Source organism: Cryptosporidium sp. chipmunk genotype I (genome assembly GCF_004936735.1).
Source record: "Cryptosporidium sp. chipmunk genotype I strain 37763 chromosome Unknown contig_31, whole genome shotgun sequence".
Taxonomy (NCBI): Eukaryota; Apicomplexa; class Conoidasida; order Eucoccidiorida; family Cryptosporidiidae; genus Cryptosporidium; species Cryptosporidium sp. chipmunk genotype I.
This window is the reverse complement of record NW_027125591.1, coordinates 61,319-81,180: the sequence shown is the minus strand read 5'-3', so window position 1 is coordinate 81,180 and position 19,862 is coordinate 61,319. Positions and strand designations below refer to the sequence as shown.

Here is a 19,862-nt window from a genome sequence, read left to right as displayed (position 1 = left end):
TAAATAATTAATTAAACAACTCGAGTTTGGACCCAGGAATTAATTCAAATTTGTGATTTAAAAAAAAAATTATATAAAAGGATTTATCCTATTAATATATGATGGAATAGAACGTACTTTATGTTTTAAAAAGTAGTTGTGCCTTCTTCGTTTATAGGTAGTCTTAAGCCAATAAACTGATAAAAATTCATTTTCCACACAATTTCTGCATTTTACCTTCTCTTCTACCTTATTATAATTGTAAGAAAGCCGTGATCTTTTCAAATTATTTGGAATTTCATTATTATATAGGCAATATTTATGAAATGAATCATAACAATAGTCACAGGTAATTAAGGTACCTGGATTATTACAAATATTACAACATTCATCACTACCAATTCCTAAATCAAATAAATGCCAGAAAATTGAATTATTACTTAAATTTGAATTTTTTTGATCCAAATGAATCGTTAAACGTTTACATATTTGCTTTTTTAGATAATTCATTTTAAATGGATATTTTAAGTAAGTAAATTCTCTTGAATTAAATGCAAAAGGAAGAATAATCCATGGCTTATTCATTAATACAACATTTTTTGATTTTCTAAAATACCAATTTGAAATAATATCAGGAGAATCAAAAAATAAAAGGCTTGTATAGCCATATAAGGAATTTCTGAATTTGAAATCATATGGATAGATTTGAATTCCATTAATAACATGTTCATGTAATAGATCATTATATTTATTAATTTTATCGCTATAATTTTTTGCCTTATAGTAAAAGGCTTGATTATCATTTTTGTAGTCAAATCTTGATGTAAAGATTTCATCCAGTTCTAAAAAAATAGGATTACTAAATAATGATTTATTTAAACTTGTGAAGGAATTTAGCATGGTACTTTTCATACATAAGTTTCTTCTCTTAATTAGTTCCTGATTAAGTTCTTTAAAGTTTTCTATTCCAATTCTTCCCTTACAAGAAGGAGAATTACATTTACATTTAAAACCAATATCAAAAGCTGTGAATGAATAATCATAAGTAAGTTCCTCATTTGGCATAATTTCTCTTTTTGAGAAAATACCAACTCTACATTCATTTCCTACTAACCATTTTTGTGCAATACAATTTGGATCACAACTATGATTAATTAATCTACTCAAGTTTCCTTTATTTGTACTGTCAATAATATAATCATTTCCAATCTCCATACAGTACCAATGTCTTTCTCTTGTATCTTTTGCCAAGACAAAATCTTCATTAAAATCATAGTTTTCTTGATCATAATTCAATATTACAGAATTTTTTCTTGATTCTAGTTCTCTTTTCTTATATTTCTCAACTCTTTTTAAATAATTTTCTCTTGTTAATACTTCCCCAACATATTCAATAATAAAAGTATCTTTTGGAATAGTCATATTGGTAGTAACGCCTAATCCCTTTTCTCCAGTATCTATTACTTTTAAATTCTTTAATATGATTTTTTTTTGATTATCTAAGAATTTATTATTATTACTATTAAATATTCTATTCATACAGTTTTTTTTCTGAAGTCCTTCTTCCAACCCACATATATTTGAATTACATTCAATGTACATTGCAGCATTCTGACAGGTATCCTTTTCACAAATTGTTCTGCAAATACATTTTTCATTAAATATCTTATCTTTTTTATTTAATTTGGATATTTTTTTCTTTATTTTTTGATTATTTTTGGGAATTTTTTCTCTTTGTTTTTTTTTACCCTCTGAATGATCAGTATCTGATAATATCTCAAATTTTCCATCTTGGGATTCATTTATATCTTCAATATAGATATTTCTTTTTATATGTGTAAATCCATAGTTTTGCAAAGAATTTATATTCTTTTGATTTACATCTTTTAGACTGTTTTCACTAATTAGATTTTCTACTTCAATATATAGCCAGTCTTTTGACTGACCAGGAAGTTCGTATGGTAGTGAATTAAGCTTAAATTCTGAAGATTCCAAATGATTAACTATTTTTTCAATCAAGGCCAATTTTAATTCATTATTTAACTTCCTTCCATAGTTTAACTTAAAATAATTTTTTAGTTGTGTCTTTAACTTGCACTCAATTTCATCTTTAATATCATACCTACCCAAAATCATATCACTTTGGTCGTGTATATGTTTATAACAAATACATACCCCGTTTATTAATTTAATAGAATCAGGATGGAGACAGTGAACGTGGTATCCTGAATTGCACTTAATACAGTAAAACAAATCATCAGGATCATCCAATTTAAATATACTTTTTTTTTTCCTCGAAATTTCGACTCGAGCTTCATTTTGAGAAGTTTTCCTGTTATTAATATAATCGCTACAAGATGAACAATAATGACGATCACAAATAAACTTAAACCCAAATTCATTTAACAAACTCAAAGTTACTTCTTCTTCTCCTTTTTCCACATTTTCTGTTCCAAATATTTTTTTCAATATATTACCACCTATATTAATCTCAGGGTGCATACATGCATTTATGTCAGGCGCCATGTACTTTTGTCCACATGAATTATTAAAGGTCCAAATAATATTATTTTGATGACGAAGAATACATTGAGTGTGGAAGAATCTCATACATATGGGATGGTAGCATTTAAGAAAGTTATGGCCGGATTTATTGCTGAACGAGTTGCAAGCATTGCAAAAAACAAGATTGTTGAGACAATTATGGCATTTCCATCGAGTATTTGGTAATTTTTCGAGCCCAACACATTTTAAATGATATGGTTTCCTGCAATAACCTTCACATTTTATCATATTTGAGAGTTCAGTATAGTTTTCTATATAATTACATACTCCGCATGACCTTTCTAAGTTGTCGTTCCAAACTCGTTTAATTTCATGGAATTTATCTTTTTCACCAAAGCCATCGTAACATTCTGTTTCAGAATCTGATAAATAATCATCCCAACAGTCACTCTCAAATAGTTGCTCATTCACACATTTGTCCAACGGAAATGAAATTGACGGGATGGCTTCATCAATTGTACAATTTGTTGAAGTCGTATGTAAAAGTTCATCTTGTCTTTTTTCAATGACTGTTTCATTATCAGTTTTTTCTTGCATCACAGATTTTATTAGTTGACAAAATAAGTATGTTTATACATGTATTTACTAACAGATTAAAACAAACTTTTTCAAAATAAAATTGGGTAAATACAATATGAATACCGTATAGAAAGTATTTAACTGATTAATTTCAAAATTGATTTTTACTAAACATAAATTGAACAATAATTTCACTATTTTTTTTCCCACAAAATTACGCAGTTAAATTATGAGTTTTACGACTGGCCCGCCAAACGTTTTTATATATAAAATTGAAGCAAAGTTTTGAAATATTATGTTAGATATTATTTAATGCTTGGTAATAGAATATTATTGGTCAAAATAAACATCTTCAATCAATTCAGAGAGTAGAATCTACTAGCTAATCTCAATCAACTTTCAACATGTATAGTAACAATATAAGATATATCTATGCAAAGGTATAAAAAAGATTAATCATGGAAATAAAGAAATTTATTGGCCATATTGCTATTGAACAGTCTTTAAAAAAGAGAATAAAAAGCCAAATTTCAATGTAAAAATTTTTCTGAATATTATAATAACTAATTATATATAACGAGACAGAGTTATTATTTACTATTTCTGATGTCTTTTGGCGCCAATATTAAATGAAACTAAAATTTTTAATTTCATATAAATAAACATAATAATCCCCCAAAAAAAAAGGGAAGAAACAAGAGAACAATCTTGTATTAAACAAAATTATAAGGTAAGAGAAGTACAGGAAGTAAAAATATTAATATATTAGGAAAGAATAAGTGGTGGGAAGACTTTGCTTTATAATTGCTTAACTTTTCTTAATAATAAAGGTTCAATTATTTATAATAAAAAAAAAAAAGCAAAACTTATACAAGGAGATAATATTATTCTGAGTAAATTTTATTGCGTGCCTCTCGAATAGAATACTAAAAATACTGTTTTGTTATATGCAAAATGTTGACGTTTCACAAGCCAGAAAATGCGATAAGAAGAGTAGAGGAACTTAGATCAATTGGCCAGGATGAAACTGCTCTTCAATTACTACATTCAGTAGTAAATCACAGACGATTTAGAGTTCATGGATGGGATTCTTCACAAGAATTGATGATGATTCAATATATTATATTGTCAGTGGACTTGCAAAAGCCAAGAATGGCACGCGAGGGACTTCACCAATATAGATATGTAACTCACCAGTCTAATATTGGATCATTGGGTAAGGTTATTGTAGAATTCCGTAATAGGGCAGAAGAGCAACTACAATCAGTAAAAAATGAATGTGTTGATTGTATGGACCCAAATCTAATCAAAGAAAATCTTGAGCAAGAAGAAACACCTGAAAGCTTATTATTAGCAAGTTTACAAATCGAGAGGAGAGGAGCTAAGGAAAAGAAATTACACGAAACTTTGAGGTTTACTTGGGAGGCTTACAAAATGATTCTAGATATCATTAGACTTACTCCTAAATTAGAGAGAATATACCATGAAACCGCACAAAGAGCATTGGAATTTTGTTGGCAACACAATAGAGCCAGCGAATTCAAAACACTATGTGAATTACTTAGAACTCACTATCAACTTTTAGTTTCAAATCGTCACCGACCCGAAATCGAAGTTATGCTTAGACCAGAATGCCATCTAGAAACAAGAATCGTACAACTCAGAGGTGCAGCAAAGTTGTCATTATGGAATGAATGCTTCACTACAGCAGAAGAAATCTTCCATCTTGGAATCTTCCAATTTGATCCTCTTATTGGAAATTCTTTTGCTCCAAATACATCATTTATCTCTAGTAATCAGAATAATCAAATTAATACACTACATGGTATTAATCAAAATAATAACTTTTTAAGTGGTACTGCTCTTCCATTACATACCACTAACCAATATGGCGCCAACTCTCAAAATATGGATAGTGCACATGCAATGAAAGTAAGACCAACATATTTAAGATGGGTTGCACTATATTATGACATATTAAGTAAAATGTTTTTATTGACAGAGAATTATTCCTTCCATGCCTTAGCACATTTAAAATATTTCTTGCATTTAAAACAATTTAAAAAGAATGTATCTCAAGAAGAATTAACAAAAATGGCTTCGACAGTTGTATTAGCAGTATTATCAATTCCATTAAGTGAAAATAATTTGAGCTTGAATTCAAAATCACGTTATTTTACAGGAAATGTAGCATCAAATGATTATTACCCACAAGGTGATCAAGTTAAGAAGGCTGCCTTATTGTTAGGATCATTATTTATTCCAACAAGAGAGATATTAAAGAGTATGTTAATTTCAAAGAATATTTTGGGGTTATCATTACCAGTATGCCAACAATTATATGGAGTAATTGAAGGAAGATCTAATACTTTGAAATTATGTGTTAGTACAAATGGTTTTCTAACAAGCTTGATGCAGATTGATCCAGATTTTAATGAATATACACGTCCATTAAAAGTAACTATTTTAACAAAACTATTCTTATTAATTTCAAGAGTATATTCTTCCATTTGTATTGATCAGTTTTTGAAGAATATATGTCCGAACGACTTTTTACCATGGACCGATACCGAAAAGCTTCTAGTACAACTATCAAATTCCTCAATAATAAATTTGAGAATAGATTATGCAAGAAAATGTATATATTCAGTAGATAAATGTTTGGGATATAATAGTTGTAAAAGTGGTGGGAATATAAATAATATTGGATCAAGTATTAGTGGATTATCACAAATTCAAGCAGCAATAAGTAATGCTGGTAATAATTCAGGATCTAAATATAATAATCAATTATTAGCTTCCGCTTTTATGTTGGAAACTCTTTTAAGAAAATTAGATAAAGATAATATAAAGGTTGGATTAAATAATCAAAATACAAAGATTTCTCAAATGATACAAAGACGTCTTCCAATTGAGATGATTTCAATGGAAAAACGTATTGAAGAAATTAAATTAAGAAGAAAAGAAAGAATTGAAGAACTTAAAAGAGTTGAGGAAGATAAAAAGCGTCAGGAAAAAGAAGCAAAAGCACAAGAGGAGTTATTGGAGATACAAAAGAGAGAAGAGGATAGAAAAAGAAGAGAAGAGGCAAGACAATTAGAGGAGATTAAGAAGAATAAGATTGAAGCCTGTAGAATGATGCTAGAAACAATCAAGAAATTGGCATTTAAGAATACTAATTCAAATAAAATAGTATTAAAAGGAAAACTTTTAGATGAAATAACATTGGAGGATTTATTAGAAGGGAGGATATTATATGATGATTTAGAAAGGTTACAAGAAGAGCAATGTAACTTTGAGAGACAAGAAAGAATTAAACAAAGAAAACAGGAGGCTAAAAGATTGGATCACTTAGCTAGAGCATATAGATTAGAGGAGATTCCATTAATTATTGAATGGAATAATAAGATAGCTCAAAATGATAAAGAATTACATAAGCAATTACAAGATAGTTATTTATTAAAGATTGAGGAAATTAAGAAAGAAGCACATAAAGAAAAGGAAATTTTGAAAACTATTTTACCTTATTTGAATAATTGGAAAGATAAACGATTAGAAATAAGGAAGGAAGAGCTTATGGATGAGCTAAAGGTACAGAGATTAAGATGTATTAAAAAAATTAAGGAGCTTAAGATTTCCCGAGCTAAGATTAGACGTAATGAAGCTATCGAAAAGAAATTACACGAAGAAGAACAAAGAAGAAAAGAAGAAGAGGCCAGGAAAGAGGAGGAAGAAGCAAGATTACTTGAAGAAGCGAAAAGACAAAAAGAGGAAAAAAGACTGAAGATGCAAAGGCAATTAGAGATGCAAAGAAAAAGAGAGGAGGAAGTTGAGGCTAAATTAATGGCTGCCAATTATAAAAGTAATAGTAGTAGCGGTAATAATAATAGCGGATTTAATGATAGAGGTGATACAATTAATTTCACAAGAGGTGAAGTTAGTGGAAATAATAATTCAAATAGAGGTTTTGGGAACAATATTAGATCAAATAATGGCAATTCTTCAGGTAAGTTAATAATTTACGACTATAAATATATAGGCGGAGTTTGCCGCGCACGGGGAGCTTTTGTTATATTTAATGATGCAAATATGAAATTATGGAATGGATACTATTTTAAAGATGAAAAGAAAAAATATTATTATTTCTTTTTTTTATTAATAATATGATTAAATATGAATAGAATTCAATATTTGTTATTTTTATAATGATTATAAACTGGCTAAAACATGAAATCATTATTATATGATTAATAGTGATTTTCATGTTTCAGAAAAAAAATGATTGAATAATCCCAATTTGCACGTCAGTATGAATATTTTTAACAAAATGAATTTCTGATCTATTTTTTTCTTTTGAAGCATAATAAAAGTTCTTAAGGTATAATCTACATAAATATAAATTTTAAAGAAGAATAAGAATAGTCGTAATTTGTTCCAATTCAAAATATTTACATTTTTTTAATTTGAAAATTTTAGGTATATCATTTACAAGACAGAAAACTGGAACTTCAGGAAGTGGAAGTCCATCAAAAGTGGATTTTACACGTGATCTTACAAGAGTACCAAATTCATCATTGAGCGGTGCTTCAGGAACTGAAAGTGGAACCACTTTTAACAATTCAAGTTTCAGTAGAACGAATAGTGGTAACAAGAATGTTAGTTTTACAGACCTGAGAAGAACAGGGACAAATGATCAATCAAAGAATCAGCAACAATCATCATCAACGATGGGAAGAAATCCAAGTAACTCTTCTAGAAGTAATCAAAGAAGTAATAGAGAAAGAGATACACGTGATATTGATACTAATAAATGGAGGTGAAATATCAATCACATTTTTATTTAATTTGATTTATTGATTTAAAAGTTTATCTTTTTTCTTGTAATTCGATTAATAGTATAAAGTTGATTGTTTTAATTCTAATTAGTGATCTGTGCATTTATTCTTATTCTATTTCAAAAGGCGGGAAACATTGGTTACCATAAATTTACTAGAATCAAATTGAATATAATTAAATATATAAATATATTTATATACATGTGGACGAGGGTTAAATATGTGTGAGATAAATTTTGGTTTATAAATAATTCTATTTAGGTATTAAATAATAGCTAAAAAATACACATAAGAATAATGAAAGACTATTCATACTAAAACAGGAGATAGTTCAGTTGGGATTTAAGATTAAGCATTTGTAAAAATAAAAGTAAATGAAAAGAAACGCTATATGTGAAAAAGTCAGATTAATATAAATGATGGAGGAGCAAGAATTAAGTATTGAAAGAGAAGAGGACAAGTTTAATCGCCATATTTTTCAGGTTGAAAGCAATATTGGTGCATTTGAAAATAATTACCACAATAGAAATAATAAATTTGAGTCACAAATAATAAAGGACACATCTTCAACACCTTCCTCTTCTTCATTGAAGGAATTATGTGGATTTTTATTATCTTCATTTTGCGGTATTTTGGACGATTTTGGTCTGGAAACGCAGGCAGATAAACAAATGCTTTTAATGGCAATAGACTCAGGGGATTTTGATTCTGTTACTGAATATGTAAAGTTATTTAGAAATAAGATTTCTTCAATATTACTACTAAACAATATTAGTAGAGATTCTAAAGCAGATATAGAGATAATGAAAGATGTTGATAATTTACAAGATTGTGGATATGATCAAATTGAGATTAAAAGGAATAGTACCTATGATAATTTAACAAATATAGATTCAAATGAGTTTCAAAAAAAAATTGATTTAAATAATCACAAAGAATTTGGAAATTTAAAATTACTTAGTCCTAAGACTATTTCTACTAGTAATAATAATATTAGTAGTAGTAGTAGTAGAAATATTAAAAAATCACCAGTGCCACCATTAAATGTAGAGAAAGCAGGCCCTGGATCATGGAATAGAGGGCAATTACCTGATGAATATCCAATAGAATGATATGAAGTGATAAATATATATATATATATATATTTAGAAATAATTAGTTGAATATCTATTTAAAACTTTTTGTAGATGTGATTGATGGAGGACTGTTTATTAGATTTTCTATAAATCTTTCGTCATCTGATGAAAATAAATTTTCTTTGCATATTCTTTGATTATTAAAGAATAAGTCGTTATTACAATAATCAATTCCGGTACTTTGCAGTGAATGCTCATCATTATATAATTTATTAAGTTTAACTGGAGTTGTAATAGTTAATGAAGAATTATATTTATTATTTTCTTTTTTATTATCATATTGAGATTTCAAACATGGCGATGATGATCTAGGCGAATTATTATTAGAAGTTGTACGCATCAATGATATTTTTTTAGATTTATGTTTATGAATATTTCTTGTACTTGAACCATGATTAAATAATAATTTTGATAATATATTTCCAATATTGGTATTTTTTTGATGACTATTATTAAAGGTTTCTTTATTATTTGAAGGAATTCTACAAGGTTCAACTTTAATAATTTGTTCAATTGCAGGAGAAAGTATGTAATCACTTTTTACTTGATTTTTATAATATTTAAGTAAAGTACGTATATGTTCAAGTTCTTCATTATGTTGTGCAACTCTTAATTTAGATACTACTAGCTGATTTTCAAGTTGACTTATTTCTTTATTGAATTTATCGTTTTCAAAATATAATTTTTTCATTGTCTTTATAGATTTATTCAAAGCGTTTTTATATTTATCACAAGTTGAAATTCTCTCTTTAATTTGTTCATTTAGATAAAAATTTTCACGTGATAACTTATTATTTTCATTCTTTAATTCTTGTATTGACATATTTAAGCCAAATGTTTCGTTTTTTAATTCTCTATTTTCTAGTATTAAATCTTCAATTTTATTCTGTATTTTTTCTAATTCTTTATATGTTCTTAAAACAACATCCAAAGTCATTCTTAAACTATCATTTAATTCTGTATTAACTCCTTGTAGTATTTTCATTCTTAAATTATCTTGTTCGCTTTGATTATCACTTCCTATTTTCAACCTTTGTAATATTTCTGATGGTTCTTCACTTAAATTATTACATGGCAAAGTTAGCATATTAATATTATAAAAGAATGAGTTATAATTTGAATTTGCTTGATTATAAGCATTTATTAATATATTTTCAATTTTCTTTAATGAATTATTAAAGTCATTTCTGGTATTATTCTCCAAAAAACTTAATTTTTCTTTTTTCTCTTTAATGAATTTGCTAGAAACCTCAGCTTCTTCTTCAATCTTGTTGCTATTTTTTTGCAATTCATTTCTCAAAATTGGCATATTTGAAATTAAACACTAATTATCTCTAATATACATTAAATTTTTTAATACTTTTCATACTAAATTAACTTTTTCAAATTTTGTTTATTTATTCCTCCTTTCTTTTTCTTTAATTTATTATTGTTTTTTAATAAAAAAAAATATTTGTTTATTAATTTGATCATTTTTATCCATATAATTAATTATGCATGCAATTATTATATACTATGTCCACATGAAAAATAAATAATTACGTCATTATCATATTCTCGGAATTCTGTCAATTTTTTTTAATGGCCAAAGAAATTTAACTCAATCAAATAAATATATAGAAATCTCAGTAAATTTCATAATAAACAAAGAAAAATGTTCACCTTTTGATATTATTGTTTTTCACTACCCTTAATGTGCTATATCGAAAATAATTCAAAATTGACAAGTGGCGGCAATGTGCGGTACTATGTGTGGCGGTTTCATTATTAAGTGTAATTAAAAATGAAAAGAAAAAAAAAAGATATAATTAATTTTCAAGTATATGAGCTAAAATTAAAATAAGTTAAATGAAAAGGATGGCAAGTTCTGAATAAGGGGAAACAATAAAACCAGCTGAAATAGCGTTTATTCATATTATTTTATTTATATATAATAAATGTTATAAGTTAGGAATTTATATCAATAATAATATTTAATAAAACTAGATTTTATAGTGGGGCATACAAATTTTAATATATATGATCAGCCAAACAATATATTGGATGACATTTGTTATCTTTTGGGTAGACTGGCGAATTTAAGAATAAATTACTGGAATTCCTATAATTATTATTTTGTGTAATCTTGTTTTATTTATGAATATGGAAATTAATTCTAGCTTGAGGCAAAAAAATAATATGGGAAAATCTTGTGTTAATAAGGAAAGAATATTTATAGATAATGAATTAAAAACTTGTTTGAATGAAGTTATGGTAAATACTAATTCTAACATTTATGAAAGCAATTTGAATAGTAACAATAATAATAATAATATATCATCTGAAATGCATATTGGAGAAGAACTCAAAGTACCATTAAATTCTGAATATCATTCAATAATTAGTATGAAAAAAGAAAGAGAAAGAAATGAGCTTAATCATTTCAATATTTATAATAATAAAGTTATTAACAATAACATTGAAAAATGGACTCCATTCTATACTCCAAATTATTTAATTATTATATATATATTAGTGGGTATCACATTTATTACTATTGGAGCTTATCTTCAGATTGTTTCAAACAATACAATTGAATGTATTATTAATTATGAAGATTCACCAGGAAATGGAAAAACTATAGACACGCTAGTAGAAATTAAAAGTCAACATTGTAATCCTTCAATGATTCATGGTAATGAAATAAAATATTTACAAGGCGACTTTTTTATATACTATCAGTTGAGAAATTTTTACCAAAATAATAATATTTATATTCGTAGTAAAAGTAATAGACAACTTTCTGGAGAATTAATATATAAAGAAGAAATTCTAACAGATTGCTATCCACTTATTAAAGATAAACAAGGAAGAATATTTTACCCATGTGGTATTGCAGCTTATACTATTTTTAATGATACTTTTACAATATTAGATGGCCAAAATGATCCAATAGAAATTGACGACTCTTTAGACACTATAACTTTTAAATCTGATCGAATTAATTATAAAAATATACCTGAGCATGAATTAGCTAATCACGAATTTAATGATTGGTTACCAAAAGATATTTTTCCTGGTAGAATTGAAAATCCTCATTTTATTGTATGGATGAAATCTTCGGCATTTTCAACTTTTAATAAAATTTATGGTAAATTAAAACCAAAGAAGAATAAGCTTATTTTACCCCTTAAAATACATATTAAAAACAGATATCCCGTACATTTATTTAATGGATCGAAACATATTGTTATTTCGCAAAATACTATTTTTGGTGGAAAAAATCTTTATTTTGGTATACTTTATATAATTTCTGGCATATTATTTATTCTACTTTCTATATATTATATAATAAGAAATCAACTAAACACTAATATTCTCGGAGATTTTAGATTCTTGTATTGGAATTCTACTTGAGAAAAAAATAACAAATAATTCAATTCAATATATAAATAAATATATAAATGTACATTGCAAAATAATGCATTATCTTAATATTTAATTCCTATACTAATTTACAATGTCGTTGGTTTTCATCATTAACAAAGAAATCTATAGAAACCTCTATTAATTTAATTATATATTAATTCAACTATTCTCACTTCTTAATCTTTGGTTAAAAATCAATCCTTAAAATTTAATCTACCTATCACTTCTTCTTGCTCTTAAGATCTTTACTCATTTGTTGTAACTTCTTTTTTTCCTCTGCTTGCTTCTTTTTGAATTCTAAATCCTCCTCTGTCACAAATTTCTCACTTTTTGCTTGTTTCAAGGGTTTCTTTTTACCACCATCTGTATTTAATGCCATTTCTAATCAATTATACGCCTTCAAATAATTCTATTTATTTCTTTTATTTATTTATTCAATTTGATTCTTTATTTTATCGTTTATAATTACATTTCAAATTATAATGTTACAGACAGAAGGCGCCAGCGCCAACTGTGGTATTTTTATATTGATATAATTTTTTATTTATTTGAAAAAGAGATAATTAAAAATTAAAATTTAAGAGAAGAAATATTATTTTATTTAAAGCCTTTTTTTACTATCGCTATTCTTATTTTTGAAAAGATTCTTTCTTTTTGATACACTGCTATTGTCTTTTTTTGAAACTTATCTTGTTTCAAAAATCATCTTGGATATTCAAACATCAATTTGAGGAAATCATTTTTTGTTTTAAGGTCCAATTCAGAACTTAACATTATTGTTCCTACTGATAGCAGTAAACTTAGCTGTTATTCTCATTTATTATTATACTTATCATTTTCTGATCGGCTAGAAAATAAGAAATCTCATTTAAAATGACCAATTGTGAACAATGTAAATGCACTGCAGAGTGTGAGTGTTGCATTAAGACCTGTCCTGAAGGAGAATCTCACAAAAATGCCAATGGGAAATGCTGTTCCTGCTGCTCTTCATGCTGCAACGATGAATGCAAATGTTTACCAGAGTGCGTCTGTAAGAAGGACAAATGCAATTCTGATAAGCCAACAGCAGAATCTAAATGTTGTAAATGCTGATTTTATTTAATACTGAATAGAATGAACAAGATAACATGATTTAATAGGAAGAATATGAATTAAGGAATAAATCGTGAATTAGATTCGAAAAGTGTTTTAAAAAAATAATAAATTATAAATAAATAAGAAATAATGTCATTTATCAATTTTCAATATTAAAATTCTCTTAAAAATGATATTTCTTTCTTTATTAAGTTCAATCTAATTCATTAAAAATTGCTTATTTCCTCTAATTTTTCTCTTTTTTTTTTAATTTTTTTTTTTATTATTGTTTTTTTTTGATTAGAAAGGAGAAAGAAAAATCTCATTTCAAGATTTTCAACTTTCGTAAATCTTCTTTAAATTCTGCCATTTCTCAAAAAGTACTTTTCTATCATACTTATTCTCAATCTTCTCAAATTCTGTACTTTGAGTTTCATTATCAACTTTATTATTAATTGGATCATTAACGCCATCATTACTATCGTCATCATCATCTCTATCAATAACTGTAATATCTTCCTCTACTAATCCCTCCATCATACATGCGCAAATATGATCTTCTTCACATGTATTTTTATCATTGATAACTTCTTGAGATTTAGATTCCTGGTTTGATAATTCTGTAGAATTAGTTTCTTTATTATCAACGTAACCATCCATATTATAGTAAAGATTACCTTTACTATCTTCGAAAATTTTTGTTTCATTATCCAAATCAATCCACTCAATTTGTATATCATCTTTGCTTCCAGAACTTGTATGGGCTTCGCCATTTTCTGCTAAATGACGTGTCGTATTTGAATGGCAACTTAACCATAAGTTTTTTGCATTTCCACATCTTCCATTAACACATACACTCATATTATTAGAATCATGGCCTGATCCTACTACTGATAATTTTGGCTTCAGTGTAGTAGTTGTTGAAACAAAGATAGGTTTTTTAGTAGTAATAGTATTAGTAGTTGTAGTTGTTGTGGTATTGGTAGTAGTAGTAGTAGTAGTAATAGTAGTAGTAGTTGTTGTGGTACTAATAGTAGTGGCTGAAGATGTAGTTGTAGAAGTTGAGGATGATGAATGACTTTCAACTAAATTGTCTAATTTAATTTCAGTAGATCTTATATTTGAATTAGTATTCTCAGGATCAAATCCATAAATAGTTTCATATTTATGATCTTCAGTACCTGGGAACCAATCAGATCTTAAACTACCACGTAGCTGACTTTCTTTATCATAGTCAACAATCTTCTTCTCCGTCTCAGTAGTAACAGAACACGTACTTTCATTATGATCTTCTGGTGAATTCCATTGTATTTTCAATTTCACAGAACCAAGAGTTTCAGAATCAATTGCGTAAGGAGAGAACCATCCAACAATGTAATCTCCTCTTGAAGATGCTTTTCCTATAGTACATCTTTCATTAACAAATTCTCCAGATAATTGGCCAATCCAAATATTCCACATACAATTATTAAATTTACATACTGATGGCTTGTTTTTACCATAGAATATACTAGTTACTTTAGGTTTAACAATACATGTATCAGAAATAAAACTTTTTGAATGTGGTTTATATGGTATAAATAATGATAATGCTTGAACATTTTTGAACCTTTGAACCATTTTTAAGTGATTGTCCCATGGATTCTTTGCTTTTTTTAATGATCTTGCTAATCCTTTAATGCTAATTACTGATATAAATCTCTGATTTGGTGCACTACTTTCAAATGTTGCACTAACTTTAAATTCTAAACCATTAATAGAATTTGTGAAGTTATTATCATTCCAATATATGCGACGTAATATCTCACATGGCGATATAAACATACACTTTTCTTCTCCTTTTAATACATTATCAACTGTTGCTATTACAACAGAATTTTTATTTTTATTAATTCCATCATTCAAAATTAAATCAAAGGTATTTCTATTGCATGAATTTGAAGTATTTGTTGGCTTATCTAAAATCTTAACACAAAAGATCAATGGTGGTATTAAATTATCATCCCATCCAGTACCTAATTTATTTCTAATTCTTCTCCAACGTGATGTATTCATAAAGTTTGAAATATTCATTGTATTAACACCACATGTATTATCAGAGTCCGATATAGCACTCGACTTACTTCTTGTTTCTATTTTTATTACTTTATTAACCCTCGATTCACGATAACCTTTACTTTCTATGCCATTTATTAATGTTAGTCCAACCACACAAACAAATACTATAATTTGTTTGAATGAGTACATTTTTTTTAAATATTATATATATTAATAATAATAATCCAAAATAAATTTATGTACTCTTAATTAAAAAGATGATATTAAATTAAGTAAACTGATCAGCTCTTTTTTCTCCAACCTTTGTAATGTTTTGCATTTAATTATTAATACAATTTGACATTTTAAAAAAAAAAATATAAATATTTTATTTATTTATTGGTGTGTTTTTAATGGTTCATTGATTCTCCTCATTATATTAATTTAGGCGGGTAACCCCTCATTTTTTTTTTACAAGTAAGTGTTATTACAGGTACCGGTTATAATATAATTTTAAAGATTTAATCATATTTATTAAAAAAATTCTAATAATAAATGATCATGATCCAAATTAAGAAAAAAAACTTTTTTTTTGATTGGATTTTTGAATTAATTTAATTTTCAAGCATGAGGATTTGAATTGATTCATAAAACGATGAATCAGGACCAAATTAGAAATATTTACGATTTAATCCAAAAAGGGCAATTTCAAGCAGCTGTCAAACAATCTACCAATCTTTTAAATCGTATAAAATCGAAATTTAAAGACGGAAATGATAACTCTCTTGTAAATGAAATTATTCTTCAGTTAATTTCATTAAGAGGACTTTCATATTCACGAATGGGAAACTTTGTTCTGGCTGAGGACGATATTAACAAAGTAATGAAAATTAAACCTTTGAGTGAGGAAATTATTGTAATTATATGGCATTATTATGTAACGAATGGAAGTTTTCTTAGTAATAATGTTAAGCTTAAAGAATTAGCCAGTTATTTACATGATGCTTCTTCAATGAATATTTTATCAGAACAATTTGAAATTGATAATTTGTCTTTATTATATTATTTAAATGAATTTGATACAATGAAGATCTTTTGCAATAGATATTTGAAAAGAAATAAAAATTCATATTTTTTAGCGTTAAATATTTTAATATCATTTTCAATATTCCAAAATCAATTATATAATAACCAAAATAAAATTAATGATAATTTAAATAACATTAAAAAAGAAGATGTGCTTTTATTATTACTTGTTAATAAATATTTGAATGGAAATAATGATAAACAAAATAATGATTTAAAACTTTATAAAAGAAGAATTATATCAATGATTTATTTAATTAAGTTATTTGTTTTCAGAGTTAATAATGAAATTAAGAATTATTATAATTGTATAAATGAATTAAACTCTTCAATCAATAATCTTTATCCATGTATTAATAATGAAAAGATTTTAATTTTAAAAAATTTAATGATTTTACAAAATTTTGAATTATCATTAGTAAAAAATAACCATGAAAATTATTACTTGATTAACTGCAAAAATACTCTTGTTGATTTAATTAAGAATTTTGATAAAAGTTCAGATTTAGATTGGGATAATATTAGAGTAATTAAATTATTTATTATAAAAGCATTTCAAGAAACTTTGAAGTTGAAAAATTCTTTATTTGATAATTTTACCACGAGTGTAAATTCATCATTAAATTTACAAAATTCTCAATCAACCCAAGTAACAAATTCTTCTTCGTTCCAAACTCAATCAACAATTACTTCTATTTATAGCAATTTATCAAATAATATATATCCACCAGAAAATGATTCTTATTCAAATTTACTTGAGCAAATTTTAAGTATGATAAGTACAAATAATGATGAAGACGACGATGATTATTATCAAGGGAAAAATAGATTTTCTTTATTCTTATTAACTGAATATAAAGGAAGAATAATTTTACTTGAATTGTTTGTTGAGATACTAAATTGTATTATATTAAATAGTGATGAATCTTCAAATTATGAATATTTATATGATAATTTACTTGAAGAAGTAAATAATGAAATCATTAGATTAATTAATTCTAATAATAGAAATATAGTAATTGATTTGAAGGTGGTATTATATTATTATTTCAATTCCAATTTGCATTATAATAATAAAAATATTATTTTAATTATTCTTAAAGATTTAATGTTATTATTAACAGAAAATATTATGGAATTACATGAAAAAAAGAATTTGGATTTGGAATTCTTTACTTCGAGAATACAAATAGTGACAATATTTAACCAGATTATTCCATTGTTATTGATTGATAATGACAAAAAATTATTGGATGAATCTTTATTATTGGATATAGAAAAAATTTTATTGATATTGAAGAATAATTTTAATGAAGATATTATTAACTATTTCTGCAGGAATAATTCATTAAGATCGAGTTATATTAGATTTATGATATCAATTTCAATGTATTGTTTAAGTATTACAAATGATAATAAAGAAGATTCTCAAATTAATCCAACTGTACTCTGTATTTTTGTTTTATCATTCCTTAATAATTTCATTATTGATCATAAAGTTGATTATATTGTTAATAATTTACTTTCAGAAATTCTTCCAATTTTGGGCCTATTTTCAATTTCTCATTATATCAGAAATAATATACTTAATATTAAAAGATCTCAAATAACAACTTTAAACGTTTATGGTAATTATCTTGAAATGATATCTTGTCCATTTATTGATTGTATGAATGATTTGATAAAAAATTCAGATTTTAATTTGGATCATTTATATTCTTTAAAAAATAAACCAATGAAAGATATAAATTTCAATTTCAAAAATAATACCAAAATTTTATTTAATTCACATTTTGATATTTATAATGAACTTAGAGAAACTTGTATAGAATCTTTGAGAGAGAATTCTTTTTCTTTAGAAAATTTATTTGAGGCTTGCAAGATTACTCAAGAAATGTCAAGTAATTATATTTTAGAAATGTTGTTCAGCTTTGATTTCTTGAATAATATCTTTTCTATATTTTTGACTTCAATTTCAGTAAAAAAGAATAATTACTTGGACAATATTCTTAGTTTATTTGATAGCTATAAACCTATTATTATTCACTTTACTGGCTCTAATATAGATAATATCATGGATAATTTAGATTCATCTTCAATAATTAAGCAAGACTTATCTCCAATAATTAATTATTATACTCCAATATACAAAGTTAATTACTCTTTTAATAAGGTTTCCAAAGATTTATTTCCAAAAGGTTTATTTAGCTATTCAGATAATATAAATATTATTGAATTAGAAAAAATTATTTCAATTTCTAAATTCAATATAGAAATATTAAAACTCGTTAATGGTGTACCAAAATTAAAATATATTTTAATGCAAAGATTGAAGATTTGGTTTACACCTTTGTTATTATTTCATGACTTAACTTCAAGTAAAGATAGAATGGATATTGGGTCGTTCAATTCAATTATTGATTCTTTAAAAAATTATACATTGTCAAGTAAATATTCTCATTTAATTCCAGAATTTGACTTGGAACTTTTAAGAAATATTAATATTCCATTAATTAATTTTTTATTTATTATTATTGATGTAAAACCAGACTCCAATTCAAACCAAATCAATAAAGATGATATAGAACTTTTAATTAACTTTCTTAATACCCAAATATGTGAATTTTCGAATGAAAATATTATAAAAACCATTAATAAAATAATTCAATTTAATGAAAGTGATCAATTAACTTACATTATGCTGCAAAATTTAATAGAAAGAATTAATTCATTTATTTTTGGTCCAAGCTTAATTATTACATTAATACAATCTTGGTTGATTTGTAACTGTTCAAAAAAACAAATTAATACCACATATAAAATTCTCACAAATTTGCATATAAAAATTCTTCAGGAAATATATCATCAATTTAAAGTTTTAATAAATAGTTTTAATGGAACTATTGAAACTAAAGAATACCATAAACTTTGTGATATGTTTAATTTGAGTAATTATTATATAAAAAATCAGCACTTTAATTTAAATAGTCAGGAAATAACTGATTCTCAATTGATTACTCTTAATAATACTTCAAATATTTTAAACTTTATAATTAATAGTTTAAGCAGCTCTTTAAAGTAGTATAATAATATTTAAGTTTTTTTATAATTTTGAGATTCTATTTTAATGTTTGAATATTTACACTTTTTTTTAGATTAAATCTCGAAATCGATAAATTCAGCCATTAATATTATTATGGCCGTATTTTTTAAAAAATCAAAA

The 19,862-nt window shown here is 25.6% G+C and overlaps 8 protein-coding genes across 8 annotated transcripts; 5 read left to right on the top strand and 3 right to left on the bottom strand.

Annotated features, from left to right (window-relative positions):
* Window positions 1-69: 69 nt before the first annotated feature.
* ELE39_002787 (PHD domains plus a SET domain and associated cysteine cluster) lies at window positions 70-3,081 on the bottom strand (the record flags this gene model as incomplete). Its single annotated transcript, XM_067345891.1, has 1 exon — window positions 70-3,081. One exon carries the CDS (start codon window positions 3,079-3,081, stop codon window positions 70-72), a length of 3,012 nt encoding a protein of 1,003 aa, XP_067201749.1.
* A 936-nt stretch (window positions 3,082-4,017) lies between these two features.
* Window positions 4,018-7,230, top strand: ELE39_002786 (eukaryotic translation initiation factor 3; the record flags this gene model as incomplete). The annotated part of the gene is made up of 1 exon (XM_067345890.1): window positions 4,018-7,230. One exon carries the CDS (start codon window positions 4,018-4,020, stop codon window positions 7,228-7,230), a length of 3,213 nt encoding a protein of 1,070 aa, XP_067201748.1.
* A 1,087-nt stretch (window positions 7,231-8,317) lies between these two features.
* Window positions 8,318-9,010, top strand: ELE39_002784 (uncharacterized protein; the record flags this gene model as incomplete). The annotated part of the gene is made up of 1 exon (XM_067345888.1): window positions 8,318-9,010. The coding sequence occupies one exon, from the start codon at window positions 8,318-8,320 to the stop codon at window positions 9,008-9,010; it is 693 nt and encodes a 230-aa protein (XP_067201746.1).
* A 55-nt stretch (window positions 9,011-9,065) lies between these two features.
* Window positions 9,066-10,343, bottom strand: ELE39_002783 (coiled coil; the record flags this gene model as incomplete). The annotated part of the gene is made up of 1 exon (XM_067345887.1): window positions 9,066-10,343. The coding sequence occupies one exon, from the start codon at window positions 10,341-10,343 to the stop codon at window positions 9,066-9,068; it is 1,278 nt and encodes a 425-aa protein (XP_067201745.1).
* An 833-nt stretch (window positions 10,344-11,176) lies between these two features.
* ELE39_002782 (uncharacterized protein) lies at window positions 11,177-12,430 on the top strand (the record flags this gene model as incomplete). The annotated part of the gene is made up of 1 exon (XM_067345886.1): window positions 11,177-12,430. The coding sequence occupies one exon, from the start codon at window positions 11,177-11,179 to the stop codon at window positions 12,428-12,430; it is 1,254 nt and encodes a 417-aa protein (XP_067201744.1).
* Window positions 12,431-13,315: 885 nt separating this feature from the next.
* On the top strand, window positions 13,316-13,534 carry ELE39_002781 (uncharacterized protein; the record flags this gene model as incomplete). Its single annotated transcript, XM_067345885.1, has 1 exon — window positions 13,316-13,534. One exon carries the CDS (start codon window positions 13,316-13,318, stop codon window positions 13,532-13,534), a length of 219 nt encoding a protein of 72 aa, XP_067201743.1.
* A 318-nt stretch (window positions 13,535-13,852) lies between these two features.
* On the bottom strand, window positions 13,853-15,763 carry ELE39_002780 (signal peptide containing with threonine stretches; the record flags this gene model as incomplete). The annotated part of the gene is made up of 1 exon (XM_067345884.1): window positions 13,853-15,763. The coding sequence occupies one exon, from the start codon at window positions 15,761-15,763 to the stop codon at window positions 13,853-13,855; it is 1,911 nt and encodes a 636-aa protein (XP_067201742.1).
* Window positions 15,764-16,208: 445 nt separating this feature from the next.
* ELE39_002779 (uncharacterized protein) lies at window positions 16,209-19,721 on the top strand (the record flags this gene model as incomplete). The annotated part of the gene is made up of 1 exon (XM_067345883.1): window positions 16,209-19,721. The coding sequence occupies one exon, from the start codon at window positions 16,209-16,211 to the stop codon at window positions 19,719-19,721; it is 3,513 nt and encodes a 1,170-aa protein (XP_067201741.1).
* Window positions 19,722-19,862: the final 141 nt, after the last annotated feature.